The sequence below is a fragment of the Strigops habroptila genome, chromosome 1 (genome assembly GCF_004027225.2).
Source record: "Strigops habroptila isolate Jane chromosome 1, bStrHab1.2.pri, whole genome shotgun sequence".
NCBI lineage: Eukaryota > Metazoa > Chordata > Aves > Psittaciformes > Psittacidae > Strigops > Strigops habroptila.
This window is the reverse complement of record NC_044277.2, coordinates 140,343,955-140,361,249: the sequence shown is the minus strand read 5'-3', so window position 1 is coordinate 140,361,249 and position 17,295 is coordinate 140,343,955. Positions and strand designations below refer to the sequence as shown.

General features: G+C 43.2%; 1 protein-coding gene across 2 annotated transcripts; it reads left to right on the top strand.

The window, feature by feature from the left end:
* The first annotated feature begins 2,556 nt into the window (after window positions 1-2,556).
* Window positions 2,557-15,226, top strand: CMTM6 (CKLF like MARVEL transmembrane domain containing 6). Of its 2 annotated transcripts, XM_030511746.1 has the most exons (5): window positions 2,557-2,750; window positions 7,471-7,647; window positions 8,538-8,636; window positions 10,351-10,431; window positions 11,271-12,185. In XM_030511746.1, the coding sequence occupies exons 1-4, from the start codon at window positions 2,631-2,633 to the stop codon at window positions 10,414-10,416; spliced, it is 462 nt and encodes a 153-aa protein (XP_030367606.1). In that variant the 5' UTR covers window positions 2,557-2,630; the 3' UTR covers window positions 10,417-10,431; window positions 11,271-12,185. The 2 variants fall into 2 exon arrangements, with proteins under 2 accessions (XP_030367606.1, XP_030367598.1); XM_030511738.1 differs by having other exon boundaries at window positions 10,101-15,226.
* The last annotated feature ends 2,069 nt before the right edge of the window (window positions 15,227-17,295 follow it).

The following is a 17,295-nucleotide window of genomic DNA, read 5'->3' as shown; positions in this document are numbered from 1 at the left end:
CAGGGTGGTGAGGCGCTGGCACAGGGTGCCCAGAGAAGCTGTGGCTGCCCCATCCCTGGCAGTGTTCAAGGCCAGGTTGGACAGGGCTTGGAGCAACCTGGTCTAGTGGAAGGTGTCCCTGCCTGTGGGTGAGCTTTAAGGTCCCTTCCAACCCAAACCATTCTGTGATTATTCCAGGGCTGGCATTTACTCAACTGCTTCAAGGAGCTCCAGCCACACTCGTTTTGTAACTTATTTCAGCATAGCGCCACGGAGTAGTGACTGTCACACAACCATACTGTGTATGCTGTCATCTCCTCTAATGAGATGGCTTTCTCATTTTTTCAGTCACTATGGTGGGTACCTCTGGAGAAGATGTAATGAGGGAGAAAAGTAGGTCACCCATCACTAACCTGCTTCCACTGATCTCCCACTCTCTGCCTCAAGATGTTACTGTAGTTCAGGATCTAACTCCAGGGCTGCTTCTCTGCCGCTGTGTCTTGCCTTTAGCTCTGGTCCTGCCATTCCAGCAAGAGGCTGTGGAAGGGCAAGAAAGACCCAAATTTTTGGAAAACTCTGTCAAGTGTAGCACGTAAACAGAAGGAAATGCATAGATGTACGTCTGGAATGGGATTTCCGTTACATCACAGCTAGCTAACTGCAGTTACTTGCATTAAGCAGGCTTGTTATTTATCATAATTGTTGTGATTTGCATTCCCTCCTTAAAGAACATTGTACTTGCAAGGCAGGGCTGATGAGAAGGGTGAAGAACCCCTGCAGTTTGTGTGAATAGCAGCATTTGTATGTTTTAACATAATGCTTGAAGTATTTTTAAGCTATCAAGTCCTATGCTGCTGTCCAGTTTTCATTCCTTCTCTGCCACATGATCTTACAGTTCCTGTAGCTTTGCTGGTGTTTTGCTTTTCCTCCAACTTCTAATAAATAAATGAAGTGGCCTAAATAAGTTAGGCTTGAAATGGCAAGCTAGCCTTTATAATTGATGCATCATTGATATGTATTTCCTGGAGAAGGCCGAACAGGAAAAACAACTCTTAAAGACAGCAGTAACCAGAAAAATGTTGCCATACATTTTATCTTTTGTAGGCTGGTCTTGTGCTTCTGTGACTCGTTGAAGAGCAGTCTTCAATACTAACATCTATGTTCCTGATCTAGCAATGTTGCATTAAGACACTGGTAATGATTCAAGAGGAAACAACTACTAAATTGCCTTAGATGCTACCAAACACCTTAAAAGAACTATCTTGCTTCTATCACCATTAAGTCCTGTCTGCCTCAGACCACTGCATAGCCTAGACACACACTTTGTGGTGTACTCAGCCAGTTTTGAGATATTATCAAGGAAGAAAACGAAACAAAAAGGTAATTTCCTTCAGAAGAGAGATGCCAGCCATGTAATGTAATCTTATTTATAATGTACTAATACAAAGAAAAGGTACTGAAGGCACTGGGGACTCACAAGTGGTAACAGTAAATGACTGACTACCTGCTCAGTCCTGCAGCCTGGGATGCTGCCAGCAGAGCTACGTTAGACTCATCCCAACCCCAATGGGCAGAAGGTAGGGCACACCCATGGTGATGCCTTACTTACTTTAGCAGAAACTCCCATGCCCTGGGAATTACAGAACCTGCCCTACCCATCTGCCTCTCAAGCCAGTTCCTGCAGCCGAACATTGTTTATGGCACAGACAAGTCTGCACCCTCCTGCCTGGGGACCCTGTATGTCTTACAGGGAGAGGTGAAGCACACAGCCTGCTGGTACGCATTCAGCACGCAGCGTGGCCTGACTGCCTTTATCCGGGCCATACCGCTCCATCTGTCCAGTTAACGGTGGCCCCTGGTGGAGTTAAAAATAGCACCTACCTCATGGGTCACACATCCTTCCGCTTCACTGTGTGGTTCTGAAAGGAAGGCAGTGCATGAACAGCCTGCTCTGTCACCTCAGCATGTGTACAGCTATGGTTAAGAAAGCAAATCGCCATCTTTTCAGTCAGTAGATTGCATCTGACTGGATTTAAGTATAAATCTGACTGGATTTAAGCAAAGTATATCTGAACTTGACTATGAAGGACCATAATAGTTCTGTGGAAAACACATTACTAATATAAAAGCGAAGATAACAAACCTTTGCTTACATACAGTGGGCTCGATCTACTCTTCTGTAGGCACAAAAAGCTGTAGCTTCTTTTAAAAGCTGATCTGGGCAAAGGAACTGAAGTATATTAGTAGAGACTCAGGGATGCTACTGTTTTCTCTGACTGACAGGAGGGAACGTAAGCACGGAAAGCTTTGGTTTAAAAAGTCCTTCTCATACCGTAATCTCGTGGCATTAGGAGGGTATAATCTTGTAAACTTCTTAATAAGCAGCCCTTACAAAGCTGGGAGCAGCCCCAGGCCTGAGGGGACCCGGCGCTGCCGCCCGCCTCACGCCGCGCTCGGCACCCGCGCCCCCTCGCCGCCGGGGGGAGCGAGAGCGCCCGCTGCAGGACACGCCTTTGTCCCGGCGGGGCCAGGCGGACCACCGCCTTCCCCTTCTCCTGCTCCGCCCCTACCTCCTCCTCCTCCTCCGCTGCCGCCGCCGCCGCCCTTTTGCTTTCGGTTTTCCGCAGCTGGCAGCCGGTGGCGGCGCGGCCATGGACAACGGCAATGTCTACAACGAGACCACCGAGCCGCAGGCCAAGCCCTCCCGCTGCTTGGGCTGCACCCTGCGGCACCTGTGGGGATGGCGGCTGCCGACCAAAGCGCTCCAAGTGGTGAGTCCCCCCGCTGCGCTGCGCTGCGCTGCTGTCCTCAGCCCGGCGGGGTGCGAGGCCGTTGCGGCGGTTGCGGACGGGCCGCCCGCGTGCCCCCCCAGGCAGCGGCCACGTTCCCGCCTCCCGGTGGCCGGGGACGTGCCGGGCCTTGCGCGCAACGAGCACCCCCGTCAGAATGGCTGCCGGGAGAGGCGGGGAGCCTCACCGAGGTGCGCGGGGCGGAGGGCGGCCGGGTGCGGGTGAGGGAGAGCAGCGGGCGCCGCTCCCGCCGTGTCACCGCTCCCGCCGTGTCACCGCTCCCGCCCGCCTGCTCTGCAGGTGTCCCCGCTCGCACACGGGGCAGCTCTGGGACAGGAACGAGTGTGTTATGGTGACCTCCGGCTTCAGCGCAGCCCCGCCGCTTACAAATGAAGCTCTGCCCTGGCAAAGCGCGGGCCCGGAGAGGTGGCCGTAACTTCAAGTTGTTAGTGAGTAACTTCTGTCCGTCAGGAAAGGGCTCGCTCCACCAGGAAGCCTGACTTCAGGCGTTGCAGAAGCAAAGCCTGCCGTTGTTGGTCAGTAAAGCTGCTTTCCATCTTGTAACTTAGATGGAAAGCAGATGTAGTCTCTTACAGTGCCGTCACCTCTACAGGTTCAGATTAGTTCATGGTGGGGAAGTAACAGGCTTGTTCCTGTTTCATGTTCTTGCCACCGGAGCAGATGCTGATATCTGATGGTTGTTTGACCAAGGTGTGGTTCAGCCGCCTGCTTTCATAATGGTTTAAGATCAGAGAGAAATCTCTCAGGAAATCTTGTATTTTCTTCTTAGGGCCGTGTGGATTGAAAACAGGAGGCAGAAGCCTTTGGTTGAACCTCAGAGTAGGACAGTAAAACTAGGAAGGGCTTGCTGAGTCGTCACAGCCTAACCTCCCTCTTTTGCTGCTCCAGCAGCCCATTTATAAGCTTATCATGCTGCACTGTCCCTGCTAAAATCAGGGCACCCATTTCTGCCATGATTCATGGTAGAAAATTGCTCTAGAAATGTTGTGCAGTGTTGATGGTGGCCTATTATGCAAGACATTGCAGTGCATCACCTCATGGTTGGACGGTCCTGCGCCCACTAGGAAGTAGAAGAATGACGTCTTGCTTGTGTTTTGCTACATGTAATGTTACTCGTGAGTGGATTCAGCAGCTGGGCATGTGATTCAGACTGCTGTCTGTTCTGTGCTCAGCAATGGGCCAGTGCGACTGCTGATGGGACACAAGGAGCGTCATTCTTCAGTACTGGCAGGGAGGTAGTGAAACCTACAGTGGGGAAAGAAAGGGCAGCTGAGCGTAAGTATCTGTTAGGGTACATTTTTCAGGCAGCAAAGTGGCTTTTTAGTCAGATGTCTCATGTTCAGGGGAATTGTAGGTGATTTCCAACCCTTTCTCATTACTGCAGCATTGCAGGAAAGAGGACATTCAGTTTTTAAACTGTCTTGCACGCAGTCAGAACCCTCAACCAGAAACCTAATATTCTTAAATCCTTGTAAAGGTAACAGTAACACTGCCAAAAAGACTGTTGTCTAAGATGATTAAAAAAAATCACAACTGAGACTGCTTTAAATAAGTAAATAAAATAGGACATAAACTTTAGCTTCAGCTACTGGAGATTCATAAAGTGAGATCTGCTGGCTGTTGCTCCCAGACAAGCAAAGCATTTATATAAGTAGGCTCACCAAGTAAAACTATTACTTACACAAATGTACTGGTGTACCAAAGTCTTAGACTGTTTACCTGAACAGAGGCTTTATCTAAAAAGCTTTCTGGGTAGGAAAAAAAGGAAAAAAATGATTATCCTAAACAGGATGAGTAGCTGCTTGATATGCTTCTAAAGAATTAGCACTTTGTGGCCTATACCTGTCCTTCAATGAGACAAAAATTAAAATGGAGTTTTAATTCATCCTCCTAATTTCCAACATTTTCACCCTCTCTTTTTGTATCCCTTTATGAAAATGCACAGATCTTGGAGTTCTTGGTCAAAACACGTTAAACATCCTCAGATGTTCCTAAAGGTGGAAGCCTCAGTATCTGCAGTAAGAAAAATGTTCTTGTTTTGGGAAAGTGATAATTTTTGGAAATGCCAGCAATGATGCTGGTCATTACCATCTGTTAGCCTTGTGTGACAAGAATAGTGGCAGTTACTGTGATTATGCGGTGATAATTACTTGTGGACTGCTGAACAGGGCATTGCACTCAGAAAATCAGTGTTCTTCATTATAGATGTGGCTGTGACCAAACCTATGGATTACTAGATTGTTTTCTTTTAATAGGTGAAATGTTTTTGTTAGTGCATGACTGGTTCAGATTGCGCAAAAAGGTAAATGGCTCAGCACATATTGTGCCCAGATTGAGGTAGAAACAAATTCTTATCTAAAGCAGAAATCCTTATCATCCGCTATTGTTTGATGAACTATTTACCTAAAATGCCCTAACTGGAAAGGAAAATTGTAATTCAGTCTTAAATATCTGCTCTTTTTCTGAGTTGTTCACTTCCTATAGTAGTCCTGATTGTGGAGGCTTACAGGATTAGTACCTGGTGTACTCTCTTTTGTTATTCAGCTTATCAATAAAAAATGAATATTGGCTTGGACAAGTCCCACATAGGACTCCACTTGGTAAATCTCATTTATTTGATACTGAACCCTTTATAGCTATTCTCTGAGTGTTTTTTTTCCTTTTTCAACTTGTTTGTATGTTCAGTGGAGAGGGTTTTTCAGTTATTTAGATCATATTATGGTTATCTGGGCATATAAATTCTTTTAAGGGCAGGTTTATTTCCTTTCTGTACTGTTTCATCCCAGGTGAAGGGAGCGGCATTCAGTTTTCAGTGTTGATAAAAAGAGCTAGGACTATACCTGAAAACGTATCTCTCACTTGAGCTGACCTTGTGGGAAATGTGAAATGGAAATTCACTGGACACAACTGAAAGCAAATCCTTTGAAATGAAAATAACATTTAAAGATTGAAAATTCAGAGTTCAACACATTCCTCAGCCAGCCACTGTAGTCACTGGCTTAGGTGCGAGGGCTGCTGAGGAGTTTGCCTTGCCAGCTGCTGCGGGACAGAAGGGAAGTATGCGGAGGCCTGATAGTAATATTGCAATTTCCCAGCTCAGGTTCTTTCCCTTTCTGAGATCCTGTTTACTTTATGATCGCAGCATTTTGAAAACACGATGCTTTGAAGTGTTTTGCATGGTCTGGCTTAGCTGGGGGAGTTTACAGTTCCCACGTGCTAAATTGTTGTTGTTATTTTTACTGTCAGAAAACTGCAACCAAAGGCTGGTGGTTATTTTCAAGAACAATTCTGAATTTTAGAATTTTATTTCTTTTTTAAAGAAAAACCATCAACCTCATTATTGCCCATATACTCTTACGAAAAATATGATCTTATACTCTTATTAAAATACACTTATTAACAATATGATCATCATCCTTGTATCAGTGTCCATTCTATGACAGTTTGATTCCTACCAATTGTTTTGTTTTAATTTTGTGAACTCCTTACTATAATGCTGTGTCAACTTTATGGGATCAAGGAAAAGCAAGAAGTGGTCAAAATGAGAGAACATTCAAATAAAGCAATATTTTTTCCTGTACAATAAAACAGTAGAAAATTCAGCAGCAGATGGATGGTGACTGTACAGGAATGAACTCGTGTGCTTTCCTCAAAACACATTGTGGCACAAAGGTGAACAAGAGCTTCTGCAAAGCTTAAACACTGTCCAGCATAGCTTAAACATAAAGTTTTGGTTCCTGCAAGTACAGCTGAGCTGCTGTTGTTACCGAGTTATTAGTTACATATGCTTTCTTTGAAGTTTTATCAAGGGTAGTAACCTCAGCTGTAAACTCTTGGGGAGGGAGCTGGCTGTGTCAGTGCCATCCAGTTTCCCTCTCAGCCCTGAACCCAAGTGCATTTAAAACTAAATGCAGTTGTAAGCAGTAGCATTTGAGCCTGTTCAGAGTAGGATGTGTGCCCTCCACGCTGCCTGCCTCGTCTGCTTCCAACTGGCAGTTGCACAAACCCACAGATGGGGAATCTTGACTGTCTGATCAGGAAGCCTGTATTAGGTGGTGTGTGCCCAGCTTAATGTAGTTTACTGACCAACTTTAAGAGCGAGTGTAAAGCATGAAGACAGGCTGAGAAAGTTGGGGCTGTTCAGCCTGGAGAAGAGAAGCTGCGTGGAGACCTCAGAGCAGCTACCAGTGCCTGAAGGGGCTGTAAGGATGCCGGAGAGGGACTCTTCATCAGGGACTGTAGCGATAGGACAAGGGGGAAGGGGTTTAAGCTTAAACAGGGGAAGTTCAGGTGAGATATGGGTATGAGGAAGAAGTTCTTTACTGTGAGGGTGGTGAGGCACTGGAACAGGTTGCTCAAGGAAGTAGTAAATGCTCTGTCCCTGGCAGCGTTCAAGGCTGGATTGTACAGAGCCTTGGGCAACATGGTGTAGCATGAGGTGTCCCTGCCCATGGCAGGGGGGCTGGAACTAAATGATCATAAGGTCCTTTCCAACCTAAACCCTTCTATGATCTTATGAAATAATTATTTCTGCCTGTAAGAAAATAGTGCAGAATTTTACTGGGTTCTTTGTAGATGGAGAATTTTCCTTACAGCTGCCTTTATTAATGTTTATATCATATTAATGTTTGTGTAAGATATTAGAGACTTGATCCAACTCAAGCATGTTATTCGTTTGCAGATTTTCTCTCTTCTGGCTGTTATTTGTGAAGAATTGGTGGAGAATTGTATCAACTGTGGTGGACTTTACTTCTTTGAATTCATAAGCTGCGCTGCCTTTCTTTTGAGCCTCCTGATCCTCTGTGTGTATTGCACTAATGCGTATGAAGTATTTGGGAAAGATAAAGTAGGGAATGTGGTAAGGATTTATTTTTTTTAAAACAAATCTTTTCTTATAAGTGCTGAAAGACTACTGTGGAGTAGAAAGGCTATGCAGAATGAGTCTCCTTCTCTATTTAAAGGGTAGATTAAAGTAGATTATAGTTTAAAAATGAGTCAACTTTGAGAGTCCCTTTTATATTGACAACTTTTCCAAATTGTCATGGTGGTTACCTGGAGGATTTTAGGACCTGTGTGGAAGTTCCTCACACAGACTAATACTACTGCATAGTCATCACATCTATACAAGTATACGGAGCACAGTTTACTGCCAGCATGATACTTGTAACTTGCCTGTTTATATATTTTCCTAATGGGTGTAGCCTAGCTCCTTTGAGATAAGCCATACTCATTACAGTTTATGCTTTTGTATTTCAGAAGACCCAGCAGTGGCACAAAGGTGCTCTGTAATGTCAGTAAGAATATTGTACTGTCTTATGAGTGTCCCTTCCTATTTGTCTTCAGAGCAAACAGTAGGTTTTTTATGTGAAGATACAGATAAGGGAGTGTAGTAAGGGATTTGAATGAGCACATTTACTTAAAGGTTTCTGATTTCCCCAGTGTTTTACATAGGGAATAATGGTTGACCTGAGCTTGAATTTGATTGTGAAAAAAGTTAGATCAAATGACTGGAGTTCTTGCAGAAGACAAAACCAGAGGAGTATGTAATGCAGGCTCTTTTAAATAGTTGATAATGTTGAATGTTTTTTGGGATGTAGTTGTAAAATACATTTTTCTGAAGCTTACATTAGCATCAGAGTTTCAAAGCATAAGTTCACTGGTGGATTAACTCAGCTGCTGTTATGATACTTGTTCTTTTTCAGGTAGTATATCAACAATTCTGTAACATTCATCTTTTTACATTTGCAGAATATTGGGGTTATGTCAGCCATAGGTGTCTCTTTTCTGGTAGCGACAATAGCACTTGGTGCGACCAGCTCCGAGTCTGCTGCTGGAAAAGCTGCATCCGTAAGTCTTCAAATTGCATGATTTACCTTGTATTTATCTTGTATGTGAATTTCTCTGCCCTCTAAACTTTACTCAATTTGCAGGGAAGAAACTGGGCAGGGAACAGAACTCAACACAGTATGATGTTTCAGGAGGAATTACCTATTTCAGACCTTCCAGAAACTTACCATAGGAAATCCAAAGAGCAGGCATTCATCAGGATTGCTGGAAAGCTCTGCATGCACTTGCAGCTCCCCGGCTTTTGCAGCTTGCTTTTGGCTTCCTCAGATCTTGCTGCCTTGGCTCTACCAGTGTTTCAGTGTTGGCATCCCTCACGGCTTACTCAGTACTCATATCCCCTGTCTCTGAAATGCCTACTTTTCCCTCAATTGTGCTTCATAATTCCACCCCCTCACAAAGTCAGCAAGAAACCATGTGTTTTGCCAGGTATTATAAAGCGTATGTGGAGAATGCTGACTTGCAAAGGCTGCAGTAAGCAGCAGTTTCCTCAGTGACAGAAAGAAGAACAGGGCATGCATCTCCCAGGGAACACTGAAGCAGCTCAGGGCAAGGCACTGAAGAGGCTTTGGTATGCTGTGGATGTCAATTCCTCACTCATTTAGCACTTCTGTTGAATAACCTTCGAATTGTGAATGTGTGAGATTAGAAGATCAAATTTTGAGTTTTCTTCTTCAATGAGAAAAAATGAGTTAGAAAAGAAAGCAGAATAATTCTGCCCCGAGGCAGAAGGAGCTATTACAGATACGCACTTTTGTGTAGTCATCTTCTGTGATGTTGATACATTCACACCTAATGGCTTGCATATAAAGTCTTTTAGGATTGTGTTCTGGTTTTGTGGAGTTTTTTTTCTGGAGCTGGGAAAACAAAAACTGTTGTGATTTAAGACTTACTAGTGTCAAATTGCTTTGGGGCAAACCAGTCATGTAAAATTAGAATAATGCATGTTTCTTTCCTTGTTTGAAAGAAGATGGTAAAACCAACCTTCTCCTTACCACTATTTTGCCATGTCTAATAATGAAATATCATTAACGGAATGTCATTCCATCCCCCCCTTGCTGACCCAGTAAGGATTTGCTTAGGCTCTGCAGATCTTACGGCCCTTCACCTTCCATGTGGTACTCTTCTTCATATACTCCCTTTAATCAGCAGCTATCTCTTGGAGATAGCTCTACCACCAGTGCCATGCTGCTTTAATAGTGAATTTTTGCAATAAAATTAAGGGCTGTTTAGAACATATTGTAAGTTTCACACTTGATTAAGAGAATGAGAACTTAAAAAACTTTCGAATTAAGTGTGCTAGAATTATGATTTCTGATCTGGAACTCCTGATTTAAGGAGGACTGTAATCTTAATACATAAGCATTATGAACGTATAGAAATAGTCCAGCAAATCTCTCCAAACAATGTTAGAATACTGTTAGTGTTTATACATTTTAGAATCATCTATTCCTCTCACTTTCACAGGTATTTGGATTTCTTGCAAGTGTTGCATTTTTAGCTGAAAGTATCAGAGACTGTTTTCACCGTCGGAAACAACACGTCGATGGACACTCTGAAAATCCTGCCCACACCCCAGGTGCCACAGAAAACCAGCCATTAAATCAGCAAAGCTAACTTTCTGGAATGAATTCCTTTTTTTTTTTTTTTTGGCTGGAGCAAACTAAAATGAACTTTCAGTGCACTGTAGGTAACAACTTCTGTCTCTTCATTCCAATATATTTTGTACACATTGCTCATCACAAATCTTGATAGATCCTTAGGTCAAATAACGGCATCCTGAGCAGCATGTTCGAAGGTAACTGGTCCTGTCACCTGTGCAAGTGACATAGACTAAAACCACTCGTGTCTAAACAGAAAAACTTCGGGACCATGGTGTGCTGATCTGGTTTTGACAGAGGTGACTAATCAAGGTTAATGTGTGATGCATAAATTCTGAGCTATATCCTAAAGATATTTTCTCTATAAATGGACCAGATATTTCTGTTAAGAGTTATAAATTAGTATAGCAGAATTAATTTTTATGCTTACTGGTCAAACTGTGAATGGAAAAGGGATACCTAAGTGGAGCCTTACAGCGATGCTTGTCCTTAAATGAGGGCTTTTGTTTTTACTATTCCAACACCTCAGTTCAGTCTGTGGAGATCAGTTCAATGGAACAGCGACTATGGGGGTTTTATGGGGAGGGGAATGTAATGGTGTATTAAGGAGGCAATTTTGCACCCTATTATTGTCAAAGTTTGCACTTGTGTGCCAGAATCTTCTTTCAGATTGTTTCAAAAGCTGTATAAGTTGCAGGAAGAAACTTGAAAAGCCGGCTGTGAGAGGAAATAGGTGAGAGGAAAAAGGTGAAGAGTAAGTATTTTCACAAAGTAACTCCAAAAGCAGCGATCTGAACATCAATGGGAACATTGTTGTACATTGACAGTACATTGATAGTGGTGACTATGACTTGCCAGGTTAATACCATATGCAGCTTGTTCATGCATAGATAATGGTAAGTTTTGCCAGAATGGTTATGGACCCCACCATTTTCTTTGTTTATAAACATGGCACTAGCTTGAGACTTTTTGCTACTGACTAGCTCAGGTGGTAACCAGGGAAATAAGCACTTGTACCTTTGATTTGTCTTAAAAGCGACTGCAAGAAACACTACTGATGCAACACGTGTCAGGCAAGTGATGGACGTATCGGGCCAGATGTTGATGGCTGTGAAAGAAATGAAGTGGTGAAAAGGCGTTTCTCACATGTGTGAGGTAGAAGCAAGACTGCTAGGCCTCACTTAAGAGGAAAGCCTTCAAAAGTAGAGCAAATTGCTGTAAGCCAGGAGATGTTCCAAAATACCAAGGTAAATAAGAAAAAGCTGATTATGCAAAAATAATTCTTGTTTGAGTGCTCGTGACATTTGCTGTGTGTTCCAGGCAGTAACTCCATTTCATCAATACCTTAGTCTGACAAATTTATACTCCTGTAACCTGCTGTGGCAGGATTGAGACTAAGCCCTCCAGAAATTGTCTGAGCAAGCTGTATTTGGAAAAGGTTGAGGAAGCTGTTGTAAGACAAAGGACTGTAAAAGAAGGGCAGAGTTTTTTTCCAGTGTCGCCACTTTCTGATGCACATGAATTTGTGATGTTCTCTCTCTCTAAGGTCTGAGACTTAACACCTAACACTGCACTTTGCTTGGAAGATGTAAAATTTTAGCAAGTGGTGTGAAGCATCGAGTTTCAGCTGTAGCTTGGTTTCAGAGCCGTGCATAAAAGACAAACTTTCCTTCATAGAATTTCCTGCTTTGTGAAGAACTATTTGGACAGGCCTTTTTATTTTATTTTTATTTTTTATTGGTGTCCATTTGGCCTAAAGCCTGATCTCATTCTGGGTGTACAGAGCTTGCTGTAGCTGCCTCTGAATCATAGAATCAACTGGGTTGGAAAAGACCTTTAAGATCATCAAGTTCAACCATTATGCCAGAACTGCCAAGGCTACCACTAAACCATATCACTAAGCCTCATCTACATGGTGGTTGAACACTTCCAGGGATGGTGATTCCACCACTGCCCTGGGCAGCCTGTTCCAATGCCTGACCACCCTCTCTGTGAAGAACTTTTTCCTAATATCCAATCTAAACCTCCCTTGGTGCAGCTTGAGGCCATTTCCTCTTGTCCTATCGCTTGTTACTTGGGAGAAGAGACCAACCCCCACCTCACTCCATCCTCCTTTCAGGTAGTTGTAGAGAGCGATAAGGTCTCCCCTGAGCGTTCTCTTCTCCAGACTAAACACTCCCATTTCCCTCAGCTGTTCCTCATCACACTTGTGCTCCAGACCCTTCACCAGCTCTGTTGCCCTTCTCTGGACCTGCTCCAGCACCTCAATGTCTCTCTTGTAGTGAGGGGCCCAGAACTGAACATAAGATTCGAGGTGTGGCCTCAGCTGGGTAAAACTGGGTAAACTGGGTAGATCAGAGATGTTTTGTTTACAAACAGTGTTACTGGTGATACGAAACTTGCCATAATGTCTCTGCTGTGATTGGCAGTGTCTTACTTTGGGGATTGTGTCCATACCTATGATTAACATTCTAAAGTGGTGTGGTTTTTTCCTGTTCTGGTTTTTTTTTACTGACCAGGATTCCACTGAATTTGTTTCCACATCAAAATGTCTGTAGTCTCTAAATCTTGATCTATAGTTAAAAGCTGTAAATACAGTATGAGTAATACTGTGCTGCTGATATTTATTAAGCAGTGCAGCAGTGCAGTAATACTGTGCTGCTGATACTTATTAAGCAGTGCAGCACCGTGACAGGACTTTTATCTTGAGGTAATTTTTGCCATGTTTTTTCTCAGCTTGAAAAGCTGTGAATAGAGTTCTGGATTTTGGTTGCCTTTCTATAGACTCTTCCCCAGCTGAGTGCTTTATCGGTGTCTGTTCCTGAATTGGAGATACCGTAAGGGATCTGTAAAGTCATCTCTCTGCCTCGGCCTCCCTATCTGTGATATCTCTGCTGATACTTCAGGGAGAAACTGAAATACAAAGCAAGTTACCTTCATGAAAAGGTGCCACAAGGAGTTGGTGTCAGAAGAAATGACTCTCAGATCTCCTGATCCCTGTAATCTATTAGGCCCCTTGAAACAAATACTGCCAACCTTTGCAGAAAGGTTTGGTAGATTCTCCTGCTACATGTATGCTGGCATCCCTGGCATGTGTAGGGTTGTTAGAGTGAGGGGAGTTTGGCATGGGTTTTTTTTTTCATTTTTAGCTGTTCAAGCAGGTAGTATATACCCATTCTCTCACCAACTGGCTGATCAATGAGATTTGAAGATCAGATTCTGTCTCTGGCTGAAAGGGATGCAAGCGTTGCTATCAGCTAATGAAAACAACAAACAGCAGTCTTTGGGAAACTGATTAGTTGTTTTCCCTTATGGCACAGGAGCTTACTGATACGAAGAGTCCTGCTGTTCTTTACAACAATACATATTGCTCCACTCCAGATACAGTCTGTCACATAGTAGTTAAATACTACAAGCAAGTCACACATTAGTTACAGGTTTAAGGCAATTGCTATATTGTGGCTTCCAAACTAGTTGTTGGTTAACAAAGCAGTTTCTGCATGGTGGTACTACTGATTTTAGGCTTTTAAGTACAAGGTGATTCTTAAGTTCATGATCTGTTTCAAAATACGTGTGAAGCAGGTTTGCCAATGTGTATGCTGCTCTCTGCTTCTTGTGAGGTCATTTCTTTAACTGCCTTATCAGCTTCCTAAGATAAAGGGGCAAGTGTGTGTCCCTCCTGGCTCCTCTGCCCTCCCAGCTAGGTGGGGGAGAGACTTCCTTGCTGCAGTGGCTGAGCAGATGGGTCTCCTGCAGTCTTGCCATGTCCCTTTTGATGCATCTGGTGTCAGGTCCAGGCTTTCAGTGTCTGTCTTGTAATTGGCCTGATCCCAGAGAATGGTGTTGAAGCTGGATTAAACATCAGAAGCTCTGTGCATGTTGCTCTGTGGATGGCTCTTATCCCTCCTGTGCTCTGTCAGCAAAGTGGTCTGTTTGTTTCCCAGCCTGCTTCTGATGAAATCAGCCTGCTTTATTTAAATTGCTTATGTTAAGGTGGCTGATTTTGGCTAAAGTGGATTAGTGATTGCTCAGGAGAGCGGTGGGAGCTCTGGCAGAAGTGCTGTTACAAGCAACTGTTTAATTTTCTTCTTGTATTTGCAAAGTAAACATCTCTGTACAATCTTAACTGGTAGTAAAACCTGTGGAAAGAAGCAACTGGCGCAGTACATCTGTCTGGGGATTGTCTTCTTCTACAACACAGTGCCTGGCAGTGGTGGTGTGAGCTTGCTCAGACACATTAAGAGCTTTCTTCTTTTCCAGCTGAGCCCATACAAAAATATTTGAAGGCTCTGCAGCCGCTTTCAGGCTTTGTTTTGAGTGCATCGAGAACCGGTGGAGAAGTTTCTCCAGGACATGTGAGGACTTGTTAAGTGGCCAGACTGTGAGTTTCTGCTCCGAAAATCTGCACAGGCATTGTGTAGATTGTGAATGTTAATTTTTGTGGGTGGCATGTAGCCCACATGAAAATCACGACGCTACCAGCGTCCTTTGGGTTCTGAACACGTGAAGGAATTGTGCCTTACTGCTAGCACTCCATGCCTACAAATAACAGGGAAGGGTCGTGGTCTGTTACAATTGAGTTCTACCTTTGTAGCCACCAACTTGAAAAAGCCGTGAGCTCTCTCACACAGTTCTCAGAGCTGTGCACAAGATGTTTTTGCATAATAGCCACCATGGTGATCCTCACTCAAACTTGTGCAATAAAAATGCCAAGCTTTCTAAGCTGAAGGGAAGGATGTTGTAAAATTTTTGAGAGATTATATCAAATTGTAATGAATCAAGATGCTGGTAGTGCCTTTAAGATGGAAATTCATCTTTGTTTTAATCTATTGCTGTAAACGTAAGCAGTTCTCTAGATATTAAATTTTATGCTGTTCAGAACTATCACTTTTATTATCTTTGAGAATTTAAGTGACTTTTTTAATAATGATGAAATCAGGATGATAATACAGTGGGTTTATATATATAAAATAAAAATTTTATACAGTTTTATTGCCAGTGTTGCCTTGAATTTCCATAGAAATAATTTCAAAACGTGTAAGTATTTTTCCATTCTAAACCTGTGGTCTTTTTCAATGTATTACACTTTTTTGGATCTTGAGAACTTTCTAAAATATTTTGTTATCATTTTTTAAATAAAATATTAGTAAATAACTTGTGTTTCTCATTTCTGCTGCTATGATTTGGTGTTACTATGTAGTTCTCCCAGAGCCATAGGAAATAACATCATTCTTTGTTGCTGGTTTGGAGGAAGGAGCTTGCATTGTGTTTTGCCTGTTACTGGGGAAGAGGATCCGACTTGCAAAGGTGGATATTCTCACTGGAAGTTTCCAGGAGGAAAGATCTGATAAGGTCAGTATTCCCTTCTACCACAGGGTCCAACCAAACTAGTTTGCAATAGCCTTTACACCTACCGTGGTCTGTAGCTGACTGTGGCAGCATCATTTGAGTGCTGCTTTCCTATTGTCTTGGTTACATGGAGCTGAAAAAAATGAAGTGGCAGACTTGTTAAAGGAATCAAACTAGGAAAAGGTGGGAAAGGCAAATAATTTCTGCTGGTGTAGAAAAAAGCAGGTGACCGGGTTACTCAGTTGAGGAGGAACTGCTGGATCCTTTAAAAATGTTTGCTTGTCAGTGGTAGGGGGCAAGGAAAAGGGAAATAAACCTGCTTGCTTTCTGGCAGGGTAGCTTTTTTGTTTCATAATCTTACAGATTGCTTATTACCTGGTGGTCATCTTGTAAACAGGAGGAGAGTGGCACTTCCTTCATTGGTGGCACTGAAATTGGAGTGCCATGGTATGTTTTTCTTTATATTGTATCATTAAAGGTGAAACTGTCTCTCTGAAATTGCCAGAGATGAGTATAACCATAAAGATTCCTAAGGGAAAAAGGCAATGCTTGTAATTATATTCGAAAACTAGATGCAAGAAAACAGTTGGGGCAAAATGTATTAAAAGTCAGTGGTGGATTCACACAGCATGAGAAATTAACTCAGAAGTCCTAAGAAAGATTAGTACCAATTTAATAATTCGGAGCATGACCACACAGTTCAAGCTGTGCTACTGCTGGGGTTGTGACGACTCCTTTCTCAGGAGCATAACCTGAGTCAGCACACTGTAACTGACCAGAACAGTGCAGTAGGGCAGGAGGTAGGCTGGTGGTCTGCACCCTTCCTTTGTGAATGCACAGGCACCACCGGTTGCTGCCGTCTGTGCCTCTGTTGTTCACGGCATGTCCATGTTTCATTGTTTTTGGGTGGGCTTTCTCCTTACCAGCCATCGTGCTGTCCTGCAGGAACCGAGCAGGGTTAACTACTTGGCTGGGTTTGGTGCTTGACCTCTCTTTGGATTCAGAATAGCTATTCTTTGCCTGCTAAAGGAAGCACAAGAAAGGCCAGCGATGGCTTTTGCATTCCGTTCCCACCGTTCACGCAGTGCAGTCTGCACAGAAATATGCTGAGAAGCTGCAGGAGAGAAGTTTGCCCACAAGAGGGCAAAGACGGTCCTGTGATGGATATTACGTAGTCTAGGGGACTTCACCCTCTTCCTACCTGTAATTTCAGTGCAGTTGAAGCCCCCTTGCCCTTTTTTGTCAATGTGGCTATATATTAAACTGTGCATTTTAGTGATACTGTTTCCAATCTTTGGTTATTTATTTCTCAAAACGTAATCTGAGGGGGTTTGATAATACAGTCAGATGAATATTGTCTCAAGGAAATACTTCACCTGAGCAGTTTGAAGGGTTTTATTCCTTTTGTTCTGTAACCTGTCAAGAGATGTTTTTAAGAATTCAAGTCAAGCTTCAGCTGCATGACTACACCAGCACCTATAACACTGCACTGCAGCTTTGGAGATTCCTGTGGTCTATACTGCGCTGTGATTTTCAGGGAAAGGTCTGTGGATCATGGGTGGGAGAACAAAGGAATGGGGAGTACCTCAGCACTTCTTGGACTCTTGGGAAGTTAACCGAGAGAAGCTAACTATTCAAAAATGCAAATTATGCACACTGGAAAAAAATTAGGGTCCACAAGCAGCACTGCTGGCAAAGATCGCTGTAAAGCA